The sequence below is a fragment of the Raphanus sativus genome, chromosome 6, assembly GCF_000801105.2.
Source record: "Raphanus sativus cultivar WK10039 chromosome 6, ASM80110v3, whole genome shotgun sequence".
Classification (NCBI taxonomy): domain Eukaryota; kingdom Viridiplantae; phylum Streptophyta; class Magnoliopsida; order Brassicales; family Brassicaceae; genus Raphanus; species Raphanus sativus.
Window position 1 is genome coordinate 20308744 of NC_079516.1, and position 20164 is coordinate 20328907.

Below are 20164 nucleotides of genomic sequence, written 5' to 3' on the forward strand. Positions count from 1 at the left end.
TATTTATGGAAATGATAATCCATTAAAAATAAATTCGAAAAATAATCTCAAATTTGTGGTAAAATTAGAATTCTCGAAAAAATGGGAATTTTCAAAATTAAAATAATTAGACATCTTTTGGTCCACTCAAATGCTTTCTGGACCAGTTTAAGGTATTTTCTCAACGCTTATGAATACTTCATATTAAAAAGATTCACGTATAATGATGCAGCATGGAAGCGAAAATAAAATATCAGAAATCTATAAGCTTTTGACCCAACTAATGAAAAAGATGTAACCTTTTGGTGGTTTCTTAGATATTTGTAGCAAGTTGCTGCTTCACATTTGCCCGTCTTACATAATTTCATTTCGAAACGACAAATTATATAGCATGTTACATGGTCCCCTTTTTATTAAGTGATCAATGATTCCAACACTAGATTGTTTCAAAATCTACTTATTGTGGACAACTGGTAGTTGCAAGACTTGCAAGTATATATATTTTAAAGGTAAACCTTTAAAAGGGTGTACTCAAGAGTTTGAGATTATTTGTATTAAAATGATCAAATTTAATGTTAGTCAAATATGAATTTAAAATTTTCTTTTAAATCATGTGTTATTGAATCTGTTATTTGATGAACTAGTCATTTTAGAGTGTTTAAATAAGAGTTCTTAGATACAAAAAAAAAAATCCAAATCTCATGTAATTTTACATAGATTTTAAAAATTAAGGTTTCACAAAAATCATAATAAATTCTCAATTTAATCTAAAAGCATCTAGCAACTTATTAAAAATCAAATCCCTTCACATAATAAACTCAATACACCCACTAATTTCTATTATTTTAATAAAACTTCGCTTCAAATATTATGAACTTCACCAATAAATAATAGAATAGCAGAATACTCAAATGATTGAATATCAAAATATTATATGTAGAAGTTGGTTTCTGCATAAACATTATTAAAAAAAAACTAAAATATTTGAATTTTTCTAAACATATTTTTAATCATTTTGTATAAAAACGTGAAAACATAGAATTTGATCAATATATTAATGGTAATTTTTGTATGAAATATTATGTTCTTACAACCAGATGGATTATATATCATCCAAGACCTACCTATAGTGGTCCAGTTGGACGCTTACTTTTATATTTTAATTTTCTTAAATTGTTTTACAAAATTAGAACTAGTATGGCATTTTTCATATTAAATTTCTTTCTGTTCTTTTAAATAACTAATAGATATTTAGTTAAATCATTTCATTTAATTAACTATATCATCAATAAGTATATCACTCACTCCCTCTGTTTTATAAAAATCTATATTCGAAAAAAAATTGTTTTAGAAAAATACATTTTTTTCAATATATTATTTAAAGAATATTTTTGGTCAGTTGTCCTTTGGAGGAAGCTTTTCCTTGGACGGCTGGACTATAAATTAACCACACAACAGAAAAGCATCGTAATTGTGTCTATAATGATATATCTCATACCAAGAGTTTCAAATATCAAATCTATAAACAATTACATGTTGAATACTGTTCTCGGACTAAACTTCGTGCAAGAGAAATGAAAGCATCATTATTGTCCATTCATTTAGCGACAAAAATTGACGTCCACTAAAATTATTTTCCTTGTCGACTGCTTAGTCATCAATTAAACACCGATTCCATCCAAAAAGAAATGAGAATTTGACAAATGAAGGCACCGTCGAGATCTTATTAGGATCAGATTAGTTCTCATAATAAGGTATATTGATGTAGATGAGAAAAAGGTACATTGATGTAGTGCAATCTTTATTACATCTATCTATACTATTAAATTTATGGCTAATTACAATGACATGCCATTCTTATATTTATGGCTAATTAATTTTATTAATTATTTAAAGATATTTATGGATACTATCCAATAATAATCATTATATAATCTTCTTGTGTATTTCATATTCAAAGCATTTATTTATATCCATAAATACATAAAATAAATGATATATTCGATTTATACTTTTAAATTTAGGTAATAATATTATTATTATAAGTATAAGTATAACTAATATATTTATATTTATATGTTTGGATATGTATACTCATTTGGTTTCCGGTATATATGATGTTCGGTGTTAAAAAATGGACTCATTCAAATATTTAGGCCGGATTCAATCGGATTCGATATATTGATTATCGAGTCATTTTCCAGTCAATTTTTGGGATGCGGATATTATGTTCAAACCTTATATTAGACAAAAATTAAAATACATAATTTTGAAATTAAAAATTTTCGGTGAAATTCTTTTAAAAAAAAAGAAAATCCCGCGTTTCTAAACGCGGGTCAAAATCTAGTAAATTAATTAAAACAGTATAGTGTTTTTTTTTTTTGAACATTAACAGTATAGTGATTTTGTAAGTATTACATTTTTATACTCCTACTACATTAACACGAAGGTTTTAGATTCTGAAATTCTTTACAGATGTGATCTGTGTAGAAATATATAGATCAAAAGACAGATTCCTTCAAGTTCAAGATACAAAAAACGAGACACATAGGAAAATCTATGGACGATATAAAAATAAGGGTGTAAACAGTAAAAATGAATGAATGAATGGAGTAAGAAATTTAAATGAATGATACATGGACGAGGAAAGAAGACATTGTTTCATTCATTTTTGTAGTATAGTAACAAATTTCATAATTATTCTTTAGTGGAATTGGTGGATTTAAAATAGTTTATTTTTGGTAGTGTATTTTAGTTTTTTGTGTATATAAGGAAATGGTCTACGTATTTTTGGTAATACTATACCGATATTTTGAAAAATAGACATTAATTATCATCTAAATAAAAAAATAATGGGATGACTCTCTCCTACTTCACCTATTATTTAACATAGACAGAGATGCAGCTGGAGTACAATAAAACCAAAAGCTTCGCAATGAGATAGTTTTCAAGAGTGTATATAAAAAGATTGTATATCTTTCAGTTAACAACAAACTATAGACGATCAAAGAAAAGAAATGTGGAACAAAAGCATAGAAATTACTATGGAAGATGATGAAGTTTCCAGAAGGACGAGGAAGAAGACAGAACATCCCAAGAAGATGAAGAACATTCTAAAGAATCTATGGAATGTCGGAAAAGAAGATACGCGGAGATTGAAACATGCATTGAAAGTAGGAGTTTCATTAACACTTGTGTCCTTGTTGTATCTCATGGAACCTTTCTTCAAAGGTATCGGAAAAAATGCAATTTGGGCAGTCATGACTGTTGTTGTCGTTCTCGAGTTCTCTGCCGGTAATTATATCATCAATTACTTACATTTTGTTTGTTTGTTTGTGATCTTATCTCATTATTGCTCATATTGACCGTGGTCTCTCTCTCTCTCCCTTTCTTAATTTTTATATTATATATATATATTCTCTGAAAAACAAACTTTGAGTGCTACAAATTTCTTGAGTTTGATTGGTAACCTCGTGCTGAATTGGTAAATATATACATTTACAATTTTGATAACTACCAAGCACAAATATTATGAGATTGAGAAATATCACAAAGTATTTTATGCAGTTTCTATCTAATTATCTTTTCCTGATAAAAAAATCTTACTGACTTGTGTTTCAATTGGATCTGTTATATCTACAATTTAGTTATGATTCAAATTGTAGCACGTTTTATGATTAATGGGAAGAACAGAAAAAAAAAAACATTTTCTGATTGATTTATTTTCCTTAATCGATTAGTTAAGCGGGTTTGGAGTGGCACCAATGAAATTTGGTGGATTTTTTAATTGATTTTAGGTAATATAGTTTATACTTGTTTACATATCTGGCCACGGTAACTTGTAATATTAGAGCTATATATAATTGCAGGTGCGACATTACGCAAGGGATTAAATAGAGGATTAGGGACACTAATAGCAGGATCTCTGGCATATCTTATTGAGTTTGTTGCTATTAATTCCGGTAAAATTTTCGGAGGTATCTTCATTGGCGCTGCTGTATTCATCATCGGTACGTATTCTGTTATACACTTCCTCTTGTCATACATTTATATTTTTCAAACCATTATGCATATATAAAACACATATAGTTAGCTACTGATACATTAAATTTTCTAAAAACTTTGGAAAATAAAATTCTAACCAAAACTGATGGTTTTAGGGAATTTCCATCCCCACTCTATATTTTATTCTATGTATAGAGTAAATGAAGTAAAATATGGAGTGTGGATGGAGATGTTCTTAGGGATAGCAACCATGAGTCCAATTTCTTTGGAGAAAAAGATATTTGTTTAATATATCTAAAAACTGATTTTAAAATAACGGAAGTTATTATGTGACAAATATTCTAAACTCCCATGATTAAATAAAATGAAATGAAAATTTACAATATGGTAGACGTTAATTAGATGGCTAACATCTTATGTCTAACTTTTGACAATGCATTAAAATACCATACATATATAATTAAATTTGTATTCCGATGTGTAACAGGATCAACGATAACGTATATGAGATTTGTTCCATACGTAAAGAAAAACTACGATTACGGTATGCTGGTATTTCTTTTGACGTTTAATCTAATCACTGTATCGAGTTACAGAATCGATACTGTAATTAAAATCGCACACCAGAGATTATTAACCATTGCTATGGGTATTGGCATTTGCCTTTTCATGAGCCTTTTGGTTTTTCCAATATGGTCTGGCGATGACCTTCACATGTCCACCGTTAGTAAGTTGCAAGGCCTCTCACGCTCTACTGAAGGTAAATATCTCTTAAATAAGAAAAACTGAATGTGCAAACTAATCATGGTTATACATATTTGTGATTTTTATTCTATGCATAGCCTGTGTAACTAAGTATTTCGAGGAGAAAGAGAAAGACAATGAAGATTCAAATTCTGACTCTGATGATGATGATGTAATCTACAAAGGGTATAAGACTGTTTTGGATTCTAAATCCTCTGATGAAGCACTAGTAAGTCATCTTAAATCAAAATCTTTATTTGAAATCCGACTAAATTCTTGACTGACATCGCTTTAACATTTATTCGTTAACATTAATTTATAATTTATTTACAAAAAGAAACACTAAAAGACTACACAAATATTAGAAAGACAAAAATTACATATTAAAACAAATAGAAATTGAACTCTTGTCACAATTTTTTTTTAAACACTGTCACAATTAGAATCTAAGGCACTAATTTATAATGTATAGCTAGTAGTTGTATAACTCTCCTTGTAAATTGAGAGGTTTGAGTTGAAGTCCTCTTTTTATGGTTTTAAACTTTTAACCGTTACAAAAAACTTACATACAGAATCCAAAGATACTATAGACACTAAATATTAAAATTAAGTTTTTTACCAAAAAAAAATTTAGCTAAAAGTAAATTAAAATCTAAAAGCATTTTGAAAACTATAGGAAAGGTTCTCAAGTTTTGAAATATTCTCTTACTTTCATTATTATTTTTACTATACTAATTTTGAAATATTTATTTAGTACTAATGTATATGTTTTATAACACTAACTTGTGATATATCTAGTAGTTGAATCACTTTGTAAGTTATAAGGGGTTACAGTTCTGAGTTCTCTCATACTTTGGGATTAGTATAGGCTTTGATATGCAATCACGGTTATTATAAAGTGTTTAAACTCTAAAACATTTTGCTGGCGAACTTCCAATATTAAGGTAATATTGTACATATTGACATGTATATGCACATATATTTAGGCGATGTATGCGAGTTGGGAGCCGAGACATTCACTGCGTTGTCATAAATTTCCATCTCAACAATACATCAAAATTGGATCTGTTCTTCGCAAGTTTGGTCACACTGTTGTTGCTCTTCACGGTTGCTTACAAACCGAGATTCAGGTAAAATTAAACTTAACGTTCTATTCCAACATATAAATTGCATAACGTATAAGTTTTATATAACCATACTTTATGTTTATTTTCAAGACTCCTACGTCTATTCGTATCCTCTTCAAAGATCCTTGTGTTAGACTAGCTGGAGAAATCTGCAAAGTTTTGTCGGAACTCTCTGAAAGCATTCTAAACAAACGTCACTGCTCGCCGGAGATTCTCTCCGACAATCTAGAAGTAGCGTTAAAAGATCTCAACGCAGCAATAAAATCACAACCTAAGCTCTTCTTGGGGTCTAACCTTCACGGTGACATCACCAACAAACACTTAAACCGCAATGTTTCATATTACAACGACAGTAATAACGTTGTCGGAAATGTTTTAAGTCAGACAACGCAACAAAACGTCACCGTATCACAGCCTCGGTTTGACAGCGCCGTTTCGCTCTCTAGCTTTATGGGTCGCACGCCAGACCGGAGGTCTGTGAATAAACCGGGACCGGTTGGAGAGAAGAGGAGATTTAGGAAACAGATGAGTAAAGCCGCGGTTATGAAAAGTTTGGAGTTTTCGGAGGCGTTACCGTTTGCTGCGTTTGCGTCGCTTCTTGTGGAGATGGTGGCTAGGCTTGGTGCTGTGATTGATGAGGTGGAGGAGCTGGGATCTATCGCCTGTTTCAAGGAGTATGATAATAAGACTGTTGATCGGACGGATGTGGAAGTTCGAATTGAGAAACCGGTGGATCTAGTGGTTGGAGATTAAACCGACCGGTATAGTTCGGCTTGGTTTGGTATAGTTCTCTATGTGATTCGATTCTCTTTTTGTGATGATGAATAATGGATCACGAGTTTGTAATTTGTGAGGCTTTACTTATTCAAAAAAAAAATGACATGTTTGCCTTTTCTGTTGTTATTTATGGCAAGTCGTAACTCAGGAGTTAACAAAAGAACTGAGAAGAGAAAAAAGAGTAGGGCCCAACCGGGTTCGAACCGGTGACCTATTGATCTGCAGTCAATTGCTCTACCACTGAGCTATGGACCCAAGTTGTTATTAAACTACATTTGTGTTAATAAATACGTATTATTATAAATTACATTTTCAAATATTAAAATCACATTACGTCGCTCTAAATTAATTTCCATATAGGTATTTGATACCATCATTTATTTTTATAAAAGATTGTTTTACGAAGAATCATTGTTATCAACTTACCACTTCCACAAAGTATGTTTAAAGGTTAGTGACGTCAAGAAAAAGGTTCTTAATTTAACGTGGTCCAGTTAATCATTATAGAAGAAATGAGAGAACGTTACAAATATAAAATAACAATAATCCATAGTCCTATTGAAAATAAAATCAAAACCACGGAGAAAACAAGCTTCAAATACGTATGAAGCAATATACATTAATAAAACAAATCCATATTAATCAAGTAGTAATATGAGAAAAAATAGAATAGTTAAACCATCCATATAGAAACCAATGCTAAAAGCTGGAAGACTCGAACAACAAAAGGCGTTTTCGTCTTAGAAGAGAGACTTCAAACGAGACACCGTCTAGGAGAACTCTGTATAACCGAATAAACCGGTATCGTCGAATCCACAATTTGTCCAATAACCGGTTTGCAGAGATTCATCCATGTGCTGATTTACATTGCTATACAAGGTACCCGCTGGAAAATCTACGTTCTGATTATTGATAACCGGAAAATCAAAGTCGTGTAAGTTTTCAGATGTAAAATCTTGGATTTGAGGATACTCCTACAAAAACATAATCAAACCAGTATTAGATAAACAAAACTTTGTTCCGGTTCAGTTATTAGTCAAATTAGAATTGTATAATATATACTTTTGAAGAATCAAAAATGAAATCAGGTGAAATCCAAATGTTGGAAGAGTCTGTTTCAGTAGAAACCGGATTGACAAATGAGTGAAACGGCATCGTTCCATAACGACTAGGTGAAGTCACTTGACTAGAATAACCAGAAATTTCTCCTGATCCAAGTGCTTGTTCACTTAGGTTTCCTCGGATTTTCGAACAAGTTTTAATCTTATTCTTCTTAGCCACACGACATAACACAAAATCTCCCTGTAATTAATCTTACTTAGAAACACATCAATCATTATAGAATTTGATGAAAATGTTAAGTTCTCTACTTCTCTTACCTTATAATAATGTTGTGAACCTTGTAATGAACTCTCATCATCGCATAGCCGATATTCATGCATGATCCAAGTGGTTCTATCGCCTAACGGGGCACGACCTTTGTAGAAAACTAGGGTTTTTCTATAACCGATTGCAGAAGATGAAAGACAAGTAATTTTCCGGTCTTTTCCGGTTGCTTTCCAATAACCGGCCTTTGTTCCTCGATTTGTACGAAAACCATTCGGATATTTTTTGTCCCTTGAACAGAAGAAGAACCATTCCATGTCTCGGTTTGGAAGAAAAGACTTGTCTAAAAGTAACAAATACAAATAATATCTTGTTAACTAAAACTTCAGAAAGTAATAAAAGATTGAAAATAACTTTGAAATTTAAGTTAATTATTACCTGGTAACTCCCAAGGATCAAATTTATAAAGATCAATAACGGGAATGACTTCAAGCTCGATCTCAAGACTTTTGACTTTTCTTTTCAAGTAATAGTCGATGAGTTCTTCATCAGTAGGATGAAACCGAAATCCTGGAGGTAAACATGAACTTCCCATTTGCAAAATCCCTGACCGTAAGTGACTTGGTACACAAGAAACTGCGAAATCTTGATCCACGGGTGTCCTTAGAATTCAGATTACGATTTAAGCAGTTTCTGATTTTAAGACACTATCAAAAAGCTACAACGGTTGGTATTTGGAAAATCCAGAAGTAGAAACTTTTTTCGACGCACGTTTTATTGTTAAGAAAATATTGTAAATCAAGTTGATTGCATTCTTTGAGTGACAAGAACATTGTCTGAACACAAAAAAAAACAAGGGATTGTTTTATGACCAAAAGTTTAACCAAAATTTCTCGAAAGACCTAAATTAAGACAGGAGTTTAGAAAGAAATAGCAATGGTGTGAAGGCTTCAAAAGTGATTTGCGAATGATTAAGAGAGTGATTGAGAAATTAGAAGGTTGGTAGAGTGTTGAATGGTTACGGAGTGCTGAATATTTATAGAACAAAGCTGGTAGAACGTTTAATAATAAATAAGTTTTAATTGGGATTATAAATAAGTTATTAGAATACGGCTTTTATATTTTCTTACAAAACTATTGGAGACCGATAAAGTGAAGTGTTCTACAGGAATATAAAACAGAGTAAATGTGTGTGCCCAAAAAAAACAGAGTAAACGTACCCGCGTAGACTCAAAAGGTTATGAACTTGTTCACACTTATTTTTTTTGTAACTGGCTTCAAACTTGTTCACACTTATTCATATTGCCTTTTTCTGTTCATACCCATTTTGGCTTATATGTCTTTAATTTTGGTTATCTTCTTGATTTATTAAAATTGTTTCTATTAGGCGTATCATTATAACTTCAAGCAACACTACTAAAATTGTCATCAAGCATGTCAATTTAGTTTTTCATTGTACAAAAATGAATAAATTTGCTATATATTTTGAACCAACAAATGCTATCGATCAAGGTTAAAAAAAAAGAATGCTATCGCATCAATGTGTCCAACTTTTATCTTTAAATGAGTTACAAGTTTCTCAGTCACACTAATTGCTGTAATATTGAGTTTTCAAATATTTCTCCACGTCACCATGCGTAGGACAAAATAACTTTTAAGTGTAAATTATCACTTTTACGTCATACGACTAAAAAGAAGAAGAAAATGACAATGAAAACTACATTTGAGTCGGAACAAGCAAGTGGACCCCCGGCTGCTCTAATCGGACCAAAAACATATTTTCAGTTTCTAATTAATGTTATATGTTCATGTCTTTAAGAAGTATCAAAGAGTCATTTTTGAATATTTTTGGAAACAAAAAAAAGTCCAGAGGTTGTCATACAACAATTACGCCATAAAGTTCTTTAACGAAAAACTATTTAGACATTAAGTGCCATAGAGTTCCATATCCCGCAATTATGGAAATTGTTGAAAATGTGCTTCAGGGAAGAGTTTTGAGTTGAACTTGTACACATAGCTGGAAGCCTGGAACAGAATTCTGGAATATTAACTGAGCCTACGATGAATTAACAAGAAATTTTGATTTGATCCCGATTATAAAAACAGAGTTTAAGTGATGATTTTAGGCACCTAACTAGTCTCCTAATTAATTGGAAACTGTTGTTAAAGATAGACTTACCATGGCTTCTCCATTCAAAACTAAAACTATCTTTTTTTACCAAAAAAAAAGAAAAAAAAACTAAAACTAATTAATGATGAGTGGATAATTAGTTGATATTTCGTAATTAAATAATAACTATTGATGTGGGATGGACTTTCTTTAACAACTTTTTGAAGAAAGACTTTGTTTAACAACTCTAACCATCTGAAGTATGGATATTTGTGGGAATAACATCTACGACGTGAACAACATCTATATACATGTATAGTGCTGAAGAAGTATTCAAAATGTGTGGTATAATCTTTGTAGAGACTTTAGAACGTCCTAGACATATATAAGCAGAAAATTAGAAAACATACGTTTATATAAAAAGTTTCATAGCATTCGGAAAATGGATGCCTAGATAGATATGATTATCGTCGGTCAATTATGGCAGTGTTCTGACAAATACGCCATGGGTTGTTTTCTTGGTTACGTAAATGTAAATTGAATACGTAACTTTTATTGATATATTGGACCCTTTTTGGTTTAACTATGTTTTAAACTGAGCAACCTAGTGTAAAGAAAGCACAAAAGAATGACTTCAGTTGACGGTAACTGAACTTTTGTTATATACTATACAATACAATGTACCTTGTCAGCTGTTACTTGACAGAGAGGGAATATCCCCTCGTTAATTTATTTACATAGGTTCACTTTAACCCATGGTAACGTTTCAAGGGAACACTACCGAAACAACAAAAATAAATTAACAAAGAAACCCAAAAATGATAAATAGTGCGTCAAGTGGTGGGGAAATAATCATAAAGGTTTGTTGATTCGAAGAACTGATCTAGTAGTTAATGACCACCCTTTCACGGATACCTGATCAACAAGATTAATTTGTAACTTATAGTAAAGTTCTACTAGTGAGTGTAGGCAATGAACTAATGTTTCTAAAAAATAAAAAATAATGTTTCTACGTAGCTTTTTTTTACATCTTCTACATAGCTTTATAGTTTAATTTAAGCTCTAGAATAAGTTTTTTTTGGATTACTGATCCACGGTTTGCCGAGGTACATGTTCTATGTTGAATTGCATGTCGTGATAATGTATATGAATGTAGCTTATTGATACGAACTCACTCCACATTGGTAAGATTATCATTCTTTTTAACATATGTAGACATACGGCTGGGCAAAAAATCCGAACCCGAAAAACCAAATCGAACCCGATCCGAAAAAGTAGCACCGAACCCGAACTGAAATTGATTAAATATCCGAACAGGTTCAAAATTTTGGTATTTAAAAAACCGAAATCGAACCCGATCCGAACCGAAATATTTTGGGTACCCGAATGTATCCGAAATAATTTTATATACTTAAATATATACATTATTTTTATATATAATGTATATTAAAAATATTAAAAATATATAAGATACCTTTAAGTTTTCCAAAATACTCAGAAAATATATGCAAATAGTCAAAAGTAAATGTTTAAAATAGCTAAAGTATACTGAAAACACCAAAATAGTTAAATATTTATTGATTCTTTATCCAAATATTCAAAAAAAACAATTTATATGTTAAATTAAGGTATTTTGACATATATGTTATGAAAATTTATATGTAATATATTATCTTTCTTATAGATTTTGAAAATTTAAAGTATATAATGAATTTTGAAAATTTAAAAACATTTTAAATAAGTTATCCGAACCCGAACCGAACCCGAAAAGATCCCGAACCGAACCCGAACCGAAATTTAGAAATATCCGAATGGGGCTGAAATCTTTGACCCCGAAAACCCGAAACCCGAATGGACTTAACCGAAACCCGAATGGGTACCCGAACGCCCAGCCCTATATAGACAAAACATTTGTAGTATAATTTGTTGGAGATAAACATGAAGTTAGCTTAGAGTCTAAGCAACACCAATCCTAAGTGTATTAGGATTAGGAAAGTTATTACCTAAGATTTTAGGAATATTTGAGAGCTATATAAGAGATGCAAGAGTGTTGCATCCTAATTAGAGTTTCATAGACTGTGAGTTGAGAGCTTAAGGTTTTTGAGTGTTTCCTTAAGAAGATTAATAAAGAGAGTTCTTTATATTTGTGTTGAGTTCTACATAACAAGTCGAGATCAAAGTTATACTTTGAACTTATATTTGGTATCAGAGCTTTGAAGAAGAAAACAAACCGAGACAGAGATGGGAGATACAGTAGAGGTGACGAAGAAGGAAGGAGGCTCTTCTTCCATTCGTTGTCCAATGCTTACCGCAACGAATTATACCGTATGGGCAATACGAATGAAGATTGTGTTAGGAGTTCATGAGGTATGGGAGATTATAGAAGAAGAGCCGACTGATAAAAAGAAAAATAACATGGCAACAACACTTATATATCAGTCCATTCCAGAAGCTATGATCTTACAAATTGGGCATCTAGGATCAGCAAAGAAGGTAAGGGAAGCAATACAAACGCGCAACATGGGGGCAGAGAGAGTGCGAGAAGCACATCTCCATACGTTAATGATGGAATTTGATCGGATGAAGATGAAAGAAACTGATAAGATAGATGACTATGTGGGCAAGTTAACTGAGATATCGTCAAAAGCAATGGTATTGGGAGAAACTATTGAGGAAACCAAACTTGTGAAGAAACTACTTGGAAGCTTTCCAAGAAAGAAATTCATATTCATGGTGGTTTCATTAGAACAATCCATTGACCTAAAAACTGCAAAGTTTGAAGATGTGATAGGACGATTAAAAACATATGAGGAGCACATAACTGATGAAGAAGAAGATCCACATGAGAACCAGAGTAAACTCATGTATACAAACGCGGAGCAACAACAAAATCGAGACTACTATGGAGGACGTGGTAGGAGTGGTCGCAACAGCTACTATGGTAGAGGAAGAGGACGAGGAAGATCACAGTGGGACAATCAACGTTCGTACTGGGAAAGTCGTGATACATCGAGAGTAACATGTTTTAGGTGCGACAAGCTAGGCCACTTCGCAGAAACATGTCCAGACAGATTACTCAAGCTACAAGAAGCAACGGAGAGCAAAGATGGAGACGAAACACATGAAGCCGAGAAACTTATGATGCACGAAATTGTTTACCTGAATGAACGAAACGTGACACCAAAAGATTTTGAATCAAACTCTGACAACGACAAGATATGGTACCTAGACAATGGAGCTAGCAACCATATGACTGGTAACCTGAGATACTTCAATTCATTAGCTGATACTGTCACCGGGAAGGTACGTTTCGGAGATGATTCAAGAATTGATATTAAAGGAAAATGGTCAATTCTGTTCGTGAGTCAAGATGGGAAGAAGAAGATGCTAGCAAACGTGTACTTTATTCCGGAGTTAAGGAGTAATATTATAAGCCTCGGGCAAGCTACTGAGTCTGGATGCGATGTGAGAATGCGAGGAGATTATCTAACGTTGCACGACAAAGATGGTAATATAATTGTGAAAGCTTCAAGATCAAGAAATAGACTATACAAAGTGGTGATGGAGATAGAAAAAACAAAGTGCCTCCAAACGCAAGTTCAGTGTGAGAACTCACGTTGGCATGCACGACTTGGACACCTAGGAGCCGATGCTTTGAAGACAATGGTAAATAAACAGCTTGTCACAGGACTACCTGAGCTAAAAATCGAGAAAGAAGTGTGCAGTTCGTGTTTACAGGCTAAGCAAGCGAGGCAACCTTTTCCAGCATCAACAACATACTGTGCTTCCAGAGTACTAGAGCTAGTACATGGCGATCTTTTTGGACCAATAACACCACCTACTGCAGGAAAGAACAGATACATATTTGTTCTTATCGATGACTATTCAAGATACATGTGGTCTATATTAATGAAAGAGAAGTCTGAAGCATTCGAGAAGTTTGAAATTTTTAAGAGGATTGTCGAGAACGAGACCAATGCGACCATCAAAACATTGAGAACGGACAGAGGTGGAGAATTCACAAGCACAAAGTTTCGTGTTTATTGTGAGAAAACAGGAGTACAAAGACATTTAACGGCACCGTACACTCCGAAGCAGAACAGAGTGGTTGAGAGGCGAAACCGGACCTTATTAGAGATGACGAGGAGTATTCTAGCACATATGGAGGTACCAAACTACTTATGGGGGGAAGCAGTACGACATTCGACCTACCTGATTAACCGGATTGCAACAAAAACATTGAAAACTGAGACACCTTATGAAGCATTCAAAGGCAGGAAACCGAACATCAAGCATCTCCGAGTGTTTGGGTGTATAGCACACGCCAAAGTTGAGATGGCGAACCTAAAGAAGCTAGATAACAGGTCTCGTACTCTAGTGCATATTGGAACCGAACCAGGCTCCAAAGCTTATCGATTATTTGACCCCACACATCAAAAGATAATTGTAAGCCAGGATGTAGTTTTTGAAGAAGAAAAGACTTGGCCTTGGAACAAATCCAAACAAAACGAAGAAGAAGTACCTGGAGCGTTCAAAATCATGCTTGGGAAACACGGGAATCAGGGCCTTGAAGCAATATCAAACGATTTGATAGAAGAAGAAAAGAAAGTTTCAGAGGATGAAACAGAGGAAACAGAGGAAACAGGGGAAACAGGGGAAATAAAGGAGTTAGATGAAACAGAGGACGATGATATCCAACCCCGACCATCAACACGAGTCAGCAAAAGGCCTGCTTATCTGAATGACTATATTTGTCTTGCCGAAGACGAGGGAGAGCGTCTATTACTTTTACTGAACGAGGAACCATGGGACTTCAAGACGGCAATGGAAGAGAGAGTATGGCGTGTAGCTTGCGAAGAGGAGATAAATTCCATTGTGAAAAATAAAACTTGGGATCTTGTTGATCTCCCGCCTGGAGCAAAAGCAATCGGGTTAAAGTGGATTTTTAAAATCAAAAGGAATGCAGACGGAAGCATCAACAAGTACAAGTCAAGATTAGTAGCCAAGGGTTACATTCAGCGCCATGGCATTGATTTCGAAGAGGTTTTCGCACCAGTTGCCCGCATAGAAACTGTGAGATTTCTCATTGCATTGGCCGCATCAAAGGGATGGGAAATACATCACCTAGACGTCAAAACCCCCTTTCTACATGGTGACTTAAAAGAGGTTGTATATGTTAAACAACCAGAAGGATTCGAAGTCAAAGGAGAAGAGGATAAAGTGTACAAGCTTAACAAAGCTCTGTACGGTCTCAGACAAGCTCCGAGAGCGTGGAATGAATAGCTGAATAAAGTATTAGAGAAGTTGTTGTTTAAAAGATGCTCAAAGGAACCGGCCTTATATCGAAAGAAGCTAGAGGATCATCTGCTACTGGTCACATTGTACGTCGATGATTTGTTAGTCACTGGTTATGACATCACTATGATATATAAATTCAAGCAAGAGATGTCAAGAATATTCGAGATGACTGATCTCGGTCTGTTAACATATTATCTTGGGATCGAAGTTAGGCAAGAGAAGGGGAGGATAACATTGAATCAAGACCGATATGAAAGAAAGATACTGAGTGAAGCTGGAATGGATGAGTGCAACGCCATACAAACACCTATGGAGTTCGGGTTGAAAGTATCTAATGCCGAGGAAGAAGATAGCATTGATGAGAAAGATTACAGACGTAAGATTGGTTGCCTACGTTACTTACTTCACACGAGACCAGACCTTGCATTTGTGTAGGCTTACTTAGTCGATACATGCATTGTCCGAAGGTCTCACATGGTATAGCACTAAAGGCTGTGTTACATTATCTAAAAGAAACAACGAGTTTGGGTCTTGTTTACAGACAGAATGACGAGATGAAGCTTGAAGGGTTTAGTGACTCTAGTCACAACATTGACGAGGATGATGGTAGAAGCACTACAGGTCACATATTTTATTTGAATGATTGTCCGATTACTTGGTGTTCTCAGAAGCAAGAGACAGTAGCTTTATCAAGCTGTGAAGCTGAGTTTATGGCTGCAACCGAGGCTGCAAAACAAGCCATATGGCTTCAAGAGTTGTTGGGAGAGATCATTGGTGAGCCAAATAATCGAGTGGTAATAAGACTTGACAACAAGTCGGCATTAGCCCTTACCAAGAACCCGGTCTTCCATGGTCGCAGCAAACATATTCACAAGCGCTACCATTTCATTAGAGAGTGCATTGAAAACGAATTGGTTGACGTCGAGCATGTACCAGGAACAGAACAAAAGACAGACATCTTAACCAAAGCTTTGGGAAGAATCAAGTTTAAAGAAATGAAAGACCTTGTGGGGGTTCAAGATATAGGAGAAGATAACTTCAAGTTTAAAGGGGAGAATGTTGGAGATAAACATGAAGTTAGCTTAGAGTCTAAGCAACACCAATCCTAAGTGTATTAGGATTAGGAAAGTTATTACCTAAGAGTTTAGGAATATTTGAGAGCTATATAAGAGATATGAAAGAGTGTTGCATCCTAATTAGAGTTTCATAGATTGTGAGTTAAGAGCTTAAGGTTTTTGAGTGTTTTCTTAAGAAGATTAATAAAGAGAGTTCTTTATATTTGTGTTGAGTTCTACATAACAAGTCGAGATCAAAGTTATACTTTGAAATTATATAATTGGCCTATTATAGTACCAAAACATGTAATTCAGACTACAAACTAATAATGTGCGTGTGACAGTTGTAGGATTAAAGATAATCGAAAGTTGCTAATCATAGTGAGGCATTTAACAAATTCAGACAAATTGGTATATTAATATGCGAAATTTGGGATGGTAGAAAAAAAAATTAACATCAAATGTGTGTCTCATCAAAGACACCATTCCAACAAGTAGCTAGTCCTAGACCTCTAGTGTAATAGCTTATGAGATATATGAACTAGAACGTAACAAATTGTCTTAAGGTATCGGGAGAATATCTCAAATTTGCGAATTTTGACATAAATTAATTACTATTATTGTTAATTTCTATTAAATACAATATAGTTTGTAAGATATTCAAGTAGAAATAGAATATAATTTCTATTAAATGCTATTGGTAAACTTTTCATTTTGAGATTTCAAAAGCGAAGACCTAAAATTGAAGCTCCGTTCTTGGTGTCCTCGCCGGCGTAACCCTCGCCGGAAGGTCCCCTCTGATCTAGCCATCCCCACTCTTCTCTAATCCCTTCTCCTTACAAGCAGCCATGGAATCCGAGATGGAAGATCCGCCGTCGACTCTGAAGGAAGTGTCTGTTCAACCATCTGGTGAGAGCACCAATCTTGGGGACGGCTCTTCTCCTTCTTCAGTTGCAGAGCTAGGTGTTCCCAATCTTGTGGTTGAAGTTCTAAATCGTTCTGGAACTCAAGATGAGATTGTTGGTTCTGTCTCTGGCACCACTCCTGTTTCCCCTCCCAAAAACATAACTCCACCAGTCGAGAGCACAATTGTTGCTCCTCTACCCTCGTCTGTAGTTGCTGAGCAGAAGACAACGTCTGCGTCCGACGATGCTACCTCTACGGCGACTCCTTCGTCTAGGCTTGGAGCATGGGCTAAGCCGATAAAACTTCTCTCTCCTACAACACATTTGAACCTAACGCTTCAAACAGATGGAGGAGAAGCGACTGAGATACCTTTCAACGAACATTGGCCATCTCTGTCGAAACAAGGTTTCAGGCCGACTGGAAAGGATGTAACTAACAATGGTTCATTCAAAAGAGTTTCACCGTGTATTGAGAAATTGTCTAACAGGAAAGAGGATGCTCTTAGGTTTCCCTGGGCTGCAAGAATGAATCCAGCATCACGGAATCTATTCAGAGCGACAGAACCAGAGTACTTATAAGATGGCACTCCTAAGGTGGTATGATTTATGCGGTTTTCAACAAGCTATGGGGTAGGAAATGTAGAATCACCATACAAAAGTTGGATGAATCCAGTTATCTTTTTCACATTCCTGATGAAGCTTCGAGGAATTGGGTACTTTCAAGAGGTATTTGGCACATTGACGACTGCCTAATGTTTTTTGCTCCACGGACACCAGAAGCAACCCTAGCTATTCCTGAGATCAAGACTATTCCTATTTGGGTAACTTTTAAAAAGATACCTCACATTGTTTACTCAATTCCGGGAATTAGTCACATAGCTTCCGGGTTAGGAGCTCCAATGGCGACTCATAAACCTCACTTGGATCCCATACATATGGGAGAAGCAAAAATCCTAGTTGAAGTAGAGTTGAGTAAAGCTTTTCCTCAAAGGATTGCAGCAAGCGACGATATGGGTTTCATTTCTATGGTGGATGTCGAATATGCGTGGTTGCCCACTGTTTGTACTAGATGCGGACAATTAGGACACAAGGTGAAGCGTTGTCTACAATCTGATAAAGATGAAGCGAAGAACACTGATTCTGCTGTTGAGGAGGTCCAAGTACCATCTGAATCTGCTGTTGAGGAGGCCCAAGCTCCATCAGATTCAGTCGTCATCAACAAGACATCTACTAATACTCTGGAACAACCAAATGCGCTGTCATATGCTGAAAAATCTGTGGTTGCTATGTCACATATTCCATCAGATATGGAGGTATCTCCTCCTAATATTCTCCTTGTTATGCATAATGCATCAACGTCGGTTGATCCAGTCACTGAAAATGAGGATGATTTGTTATCTTTAGCTACTTTATCTATTCTTGAGAACATGTGCATGCCTCCTTCGTCTGTTTGCATCAACGAGACTGAGGAGTCTCCGTCTGATCCTTCCCATGAGTCATCAATTGATGCAATTCCCAGCGTTGAAGTAAACGCTCCAACAGTCACTCAGTTACAAATAGGAAAAGATGAAACAATTGAGGTAGACCTTGGCTCTAACATATTTGCTTCATTAATATCTTTCGAGGAAGAAGAAGATTTCATAGATTCAGATAAGGAGACGGGACCCATGGATCTTATGACACCTTCGGGGAAAAGGATCCTTCGGGAGAGACCAGTTAAACCTTCCACAAAAGCAAAGGAGATGCATTGGCATCCCACTAGCCGTGGACGAGGAAATCGGGGTCGTGGACGACGCGGTGGACACGGTTAGACATTTCGATTGCTTATCATTAGTCGATTCGGATTGGCTTCCGATCGTTATCTCGTTCATTATATGATCATTTTCTGTTGTAATCACTTTTCTAAGACTGTATGACTTCGGTTGTAGTTCATAACTTTTTATGATAATAATAATAGTTTAAAAAAAAAAAATTCAAGGTGAAAACCACATTTAAGAATATGGGATTAAGGAGGAAGGTGGTGAAATTGGTGACAACGATCCTCTTATCACTTAATCACACTTTTTTCTCTTCTCCTTTATGCTTTCGGCTCCCTTCTTTTATGTTCCTACTTTATTTTCCTTTTCTTTTTTTTGTTTGCCTCTTTAAGTTTCTTAACCAACTGTAAACGTTTTAATTTTAAACTAGATTTTGACCCGCGCTTCGAAAGCGCGGGTATTATTTTTCACTTTTATGAAATATATTATTTGTTTGTAATTACTGAATTTATTTATTTTAATAAAATTTTCTTTATAATAAATTCGATACATAGAGTGTCTCTGATAAACTATGTATTTCTCTAGTTTTGTTTTATTCGCTCTTCAATCAACATATTTATTTGGCTTGTTTTTAAAATAAATGATTATAGACTTTGATCTCTGCACCTCCGCGGATGTATATTTCAAAAAATATGATAATATTTGTTTTTCATGTAATTATTAGGGTTTAGCAAAATGAATCTGAGGAACAGAACTGATACCAATCCATAAATATAGTACCAAACATGAACATAAATTGATTAAATATTCGAATTATTCAAAATTTTGTTAGTTAGAGAATCGAATCGGATCCAAACCGAAGTATTCATGTACCTGAATTTATCTAAAAATAGATTTATATACTTATATATTAATTATTTTTATATTTCACGTATATAAAACATCAAGAATGATACTTTTAAATTGGTTTAAAATACTTGAAAATATATATAGATAGTCAAAAACAAATATCTGAAATAGTTAAAGTATACTCAAATCACCAAAATACTTAAAATAATTATTGATTTCGTATCCAAAATTT

General features: G+C 34.3%; 3 protein-coding genes and 1 non-coding gene across 5 annotated transcripts; 2 read left to right on the top strand and 2 right to left on the bottom strand.

Annotated features, from left to right (window-relative positions):
• The first annotated feature begins 2879 nt into the window (after positions 1–2879).
• LOC108807300 (aluminum-activated malate transporter 13) lies at positions 2880–6761 on the top strand. 2 transcript variants are annotated; one of them, XM_018579570.2, is made up of 6 exons: positions 2880–3273; positions 3849–3989; positions 4472–4744; positions 4827–4957; positions 5715–5858; positions 5946–6761. In XM_018579570.2, the coding sequence occupies exons 1-6, from the start codon at positions 2997–2999 to the stop codon at positions 6606–6608; spliced, it is 1629 nt and encodes a 542-aa protein (XP_018435072.1). In that variant the 5' UTR covers positions 2880–2996; the 3' UTR covers positions 6609–6761. The 2 variants fall into 2 exon arrangements, with proteins under 2 accessions (XP_018435072.1, XP_056845458.1); XM_056989478.1 differs by having other exon boundaries at positions 2880–3210.
• A 54-nt stretch (positions 6762–6815) lies between these two features.
• TRNAC-GCA (transfer RNA cysteine (anticodon GCA)) lies at positions 6816–6887 on the bottom strand. The gene has a single exon. It is a non-coding gene; the product is annotated as a tRNA-Cys (tRNA).
• A 264-nt stretch (positions 6888–7151) lies between these two features.
• Positions 7152–8997, bottom strand: LOC108809411 (NAC domain-containing protein 96). Its single transcript, XM_018581551.2, has 4 exons — positions 8397–8997; positions 8012–8301; positions 7695–7934; positions 7152–7606 (listed from the first exon to the last, which is right to left on the bottom strand). Exons 1-4 carry the CDS (start codon positions 8551–8553, stop codon positions 7403–7405), a joined length of 891 nt encoding a protein of 296 aa, XP_018437053.1. The 5' UTR covers positions 8554–8997; the 3' UTR covers positions 7152–7402.
• Positions 8998–17925: 8928 nt separating this feature from the next.
• On the top strand, positions 17926–19137 carry LOC108808067 (uncharacterized). The gene has a single exon (XM_018580268.1). It carries the CDS (start codon positions 17926–17928, stop codon positions 19135–19137), a length of 1212 nt encoding a protein of 403 aa, XP_018435770.1.
• The last annotated feature ends 1027 nt before the right edge of the window (positions 19138–20164 follow it).

Bases quoted from the DNA above. Each gene is read 5' to 3' on its own strand.
- LOC108807300 (XM_018579570.2), top strand. From the start codon at position 2,997: ATGTGGAACAAAAGCATAGAAATTACTATGGAAGATGATGAAGTTTCC. The intron at 4,745-4,826 runs GTAAATATCTCT...TTCTATGCATAG, and splicing joins CCTCTCACGCTCTACTGAAG to CCTGTGTAACTAAGTATTTC. The intron at 5,859-5,945 runs GTAAAATTAAAC...TTTATTTTCAAG, and splicing joins GCTTACAAACCGAGATTCAG to ACTCCTACGTCTATTCGTAT.
- LOC108809411 (XM_018581551.2), bottom strand. From the start codon at position 8,553: ATGGGAAGTTCATGTTTACCTCCAGGATTTCGGTTTCATCCTACTGAT. The intron at 7,935-8,011 runs GTAAGAGAAGTA...GATTAATTACAG, and splicing joins GTTCACAACATTATTATAAG to GGAGATTTTGTGTTATGTCG. The intron at 7,607-7,694 runs GTATATATTATA...ATGTTTTTGTAG, and splicing joins TCATTTTTGATTCTTCAAAA to GAGTATCCTCAAATCCAAGA.
- LOC108808067 (XM_018580268.1), top strand. From the start codon at position 17,926: ATGATTTATGCGGTTTTCAACAAGCTATGGGGTAGGAAATGTAGAATC.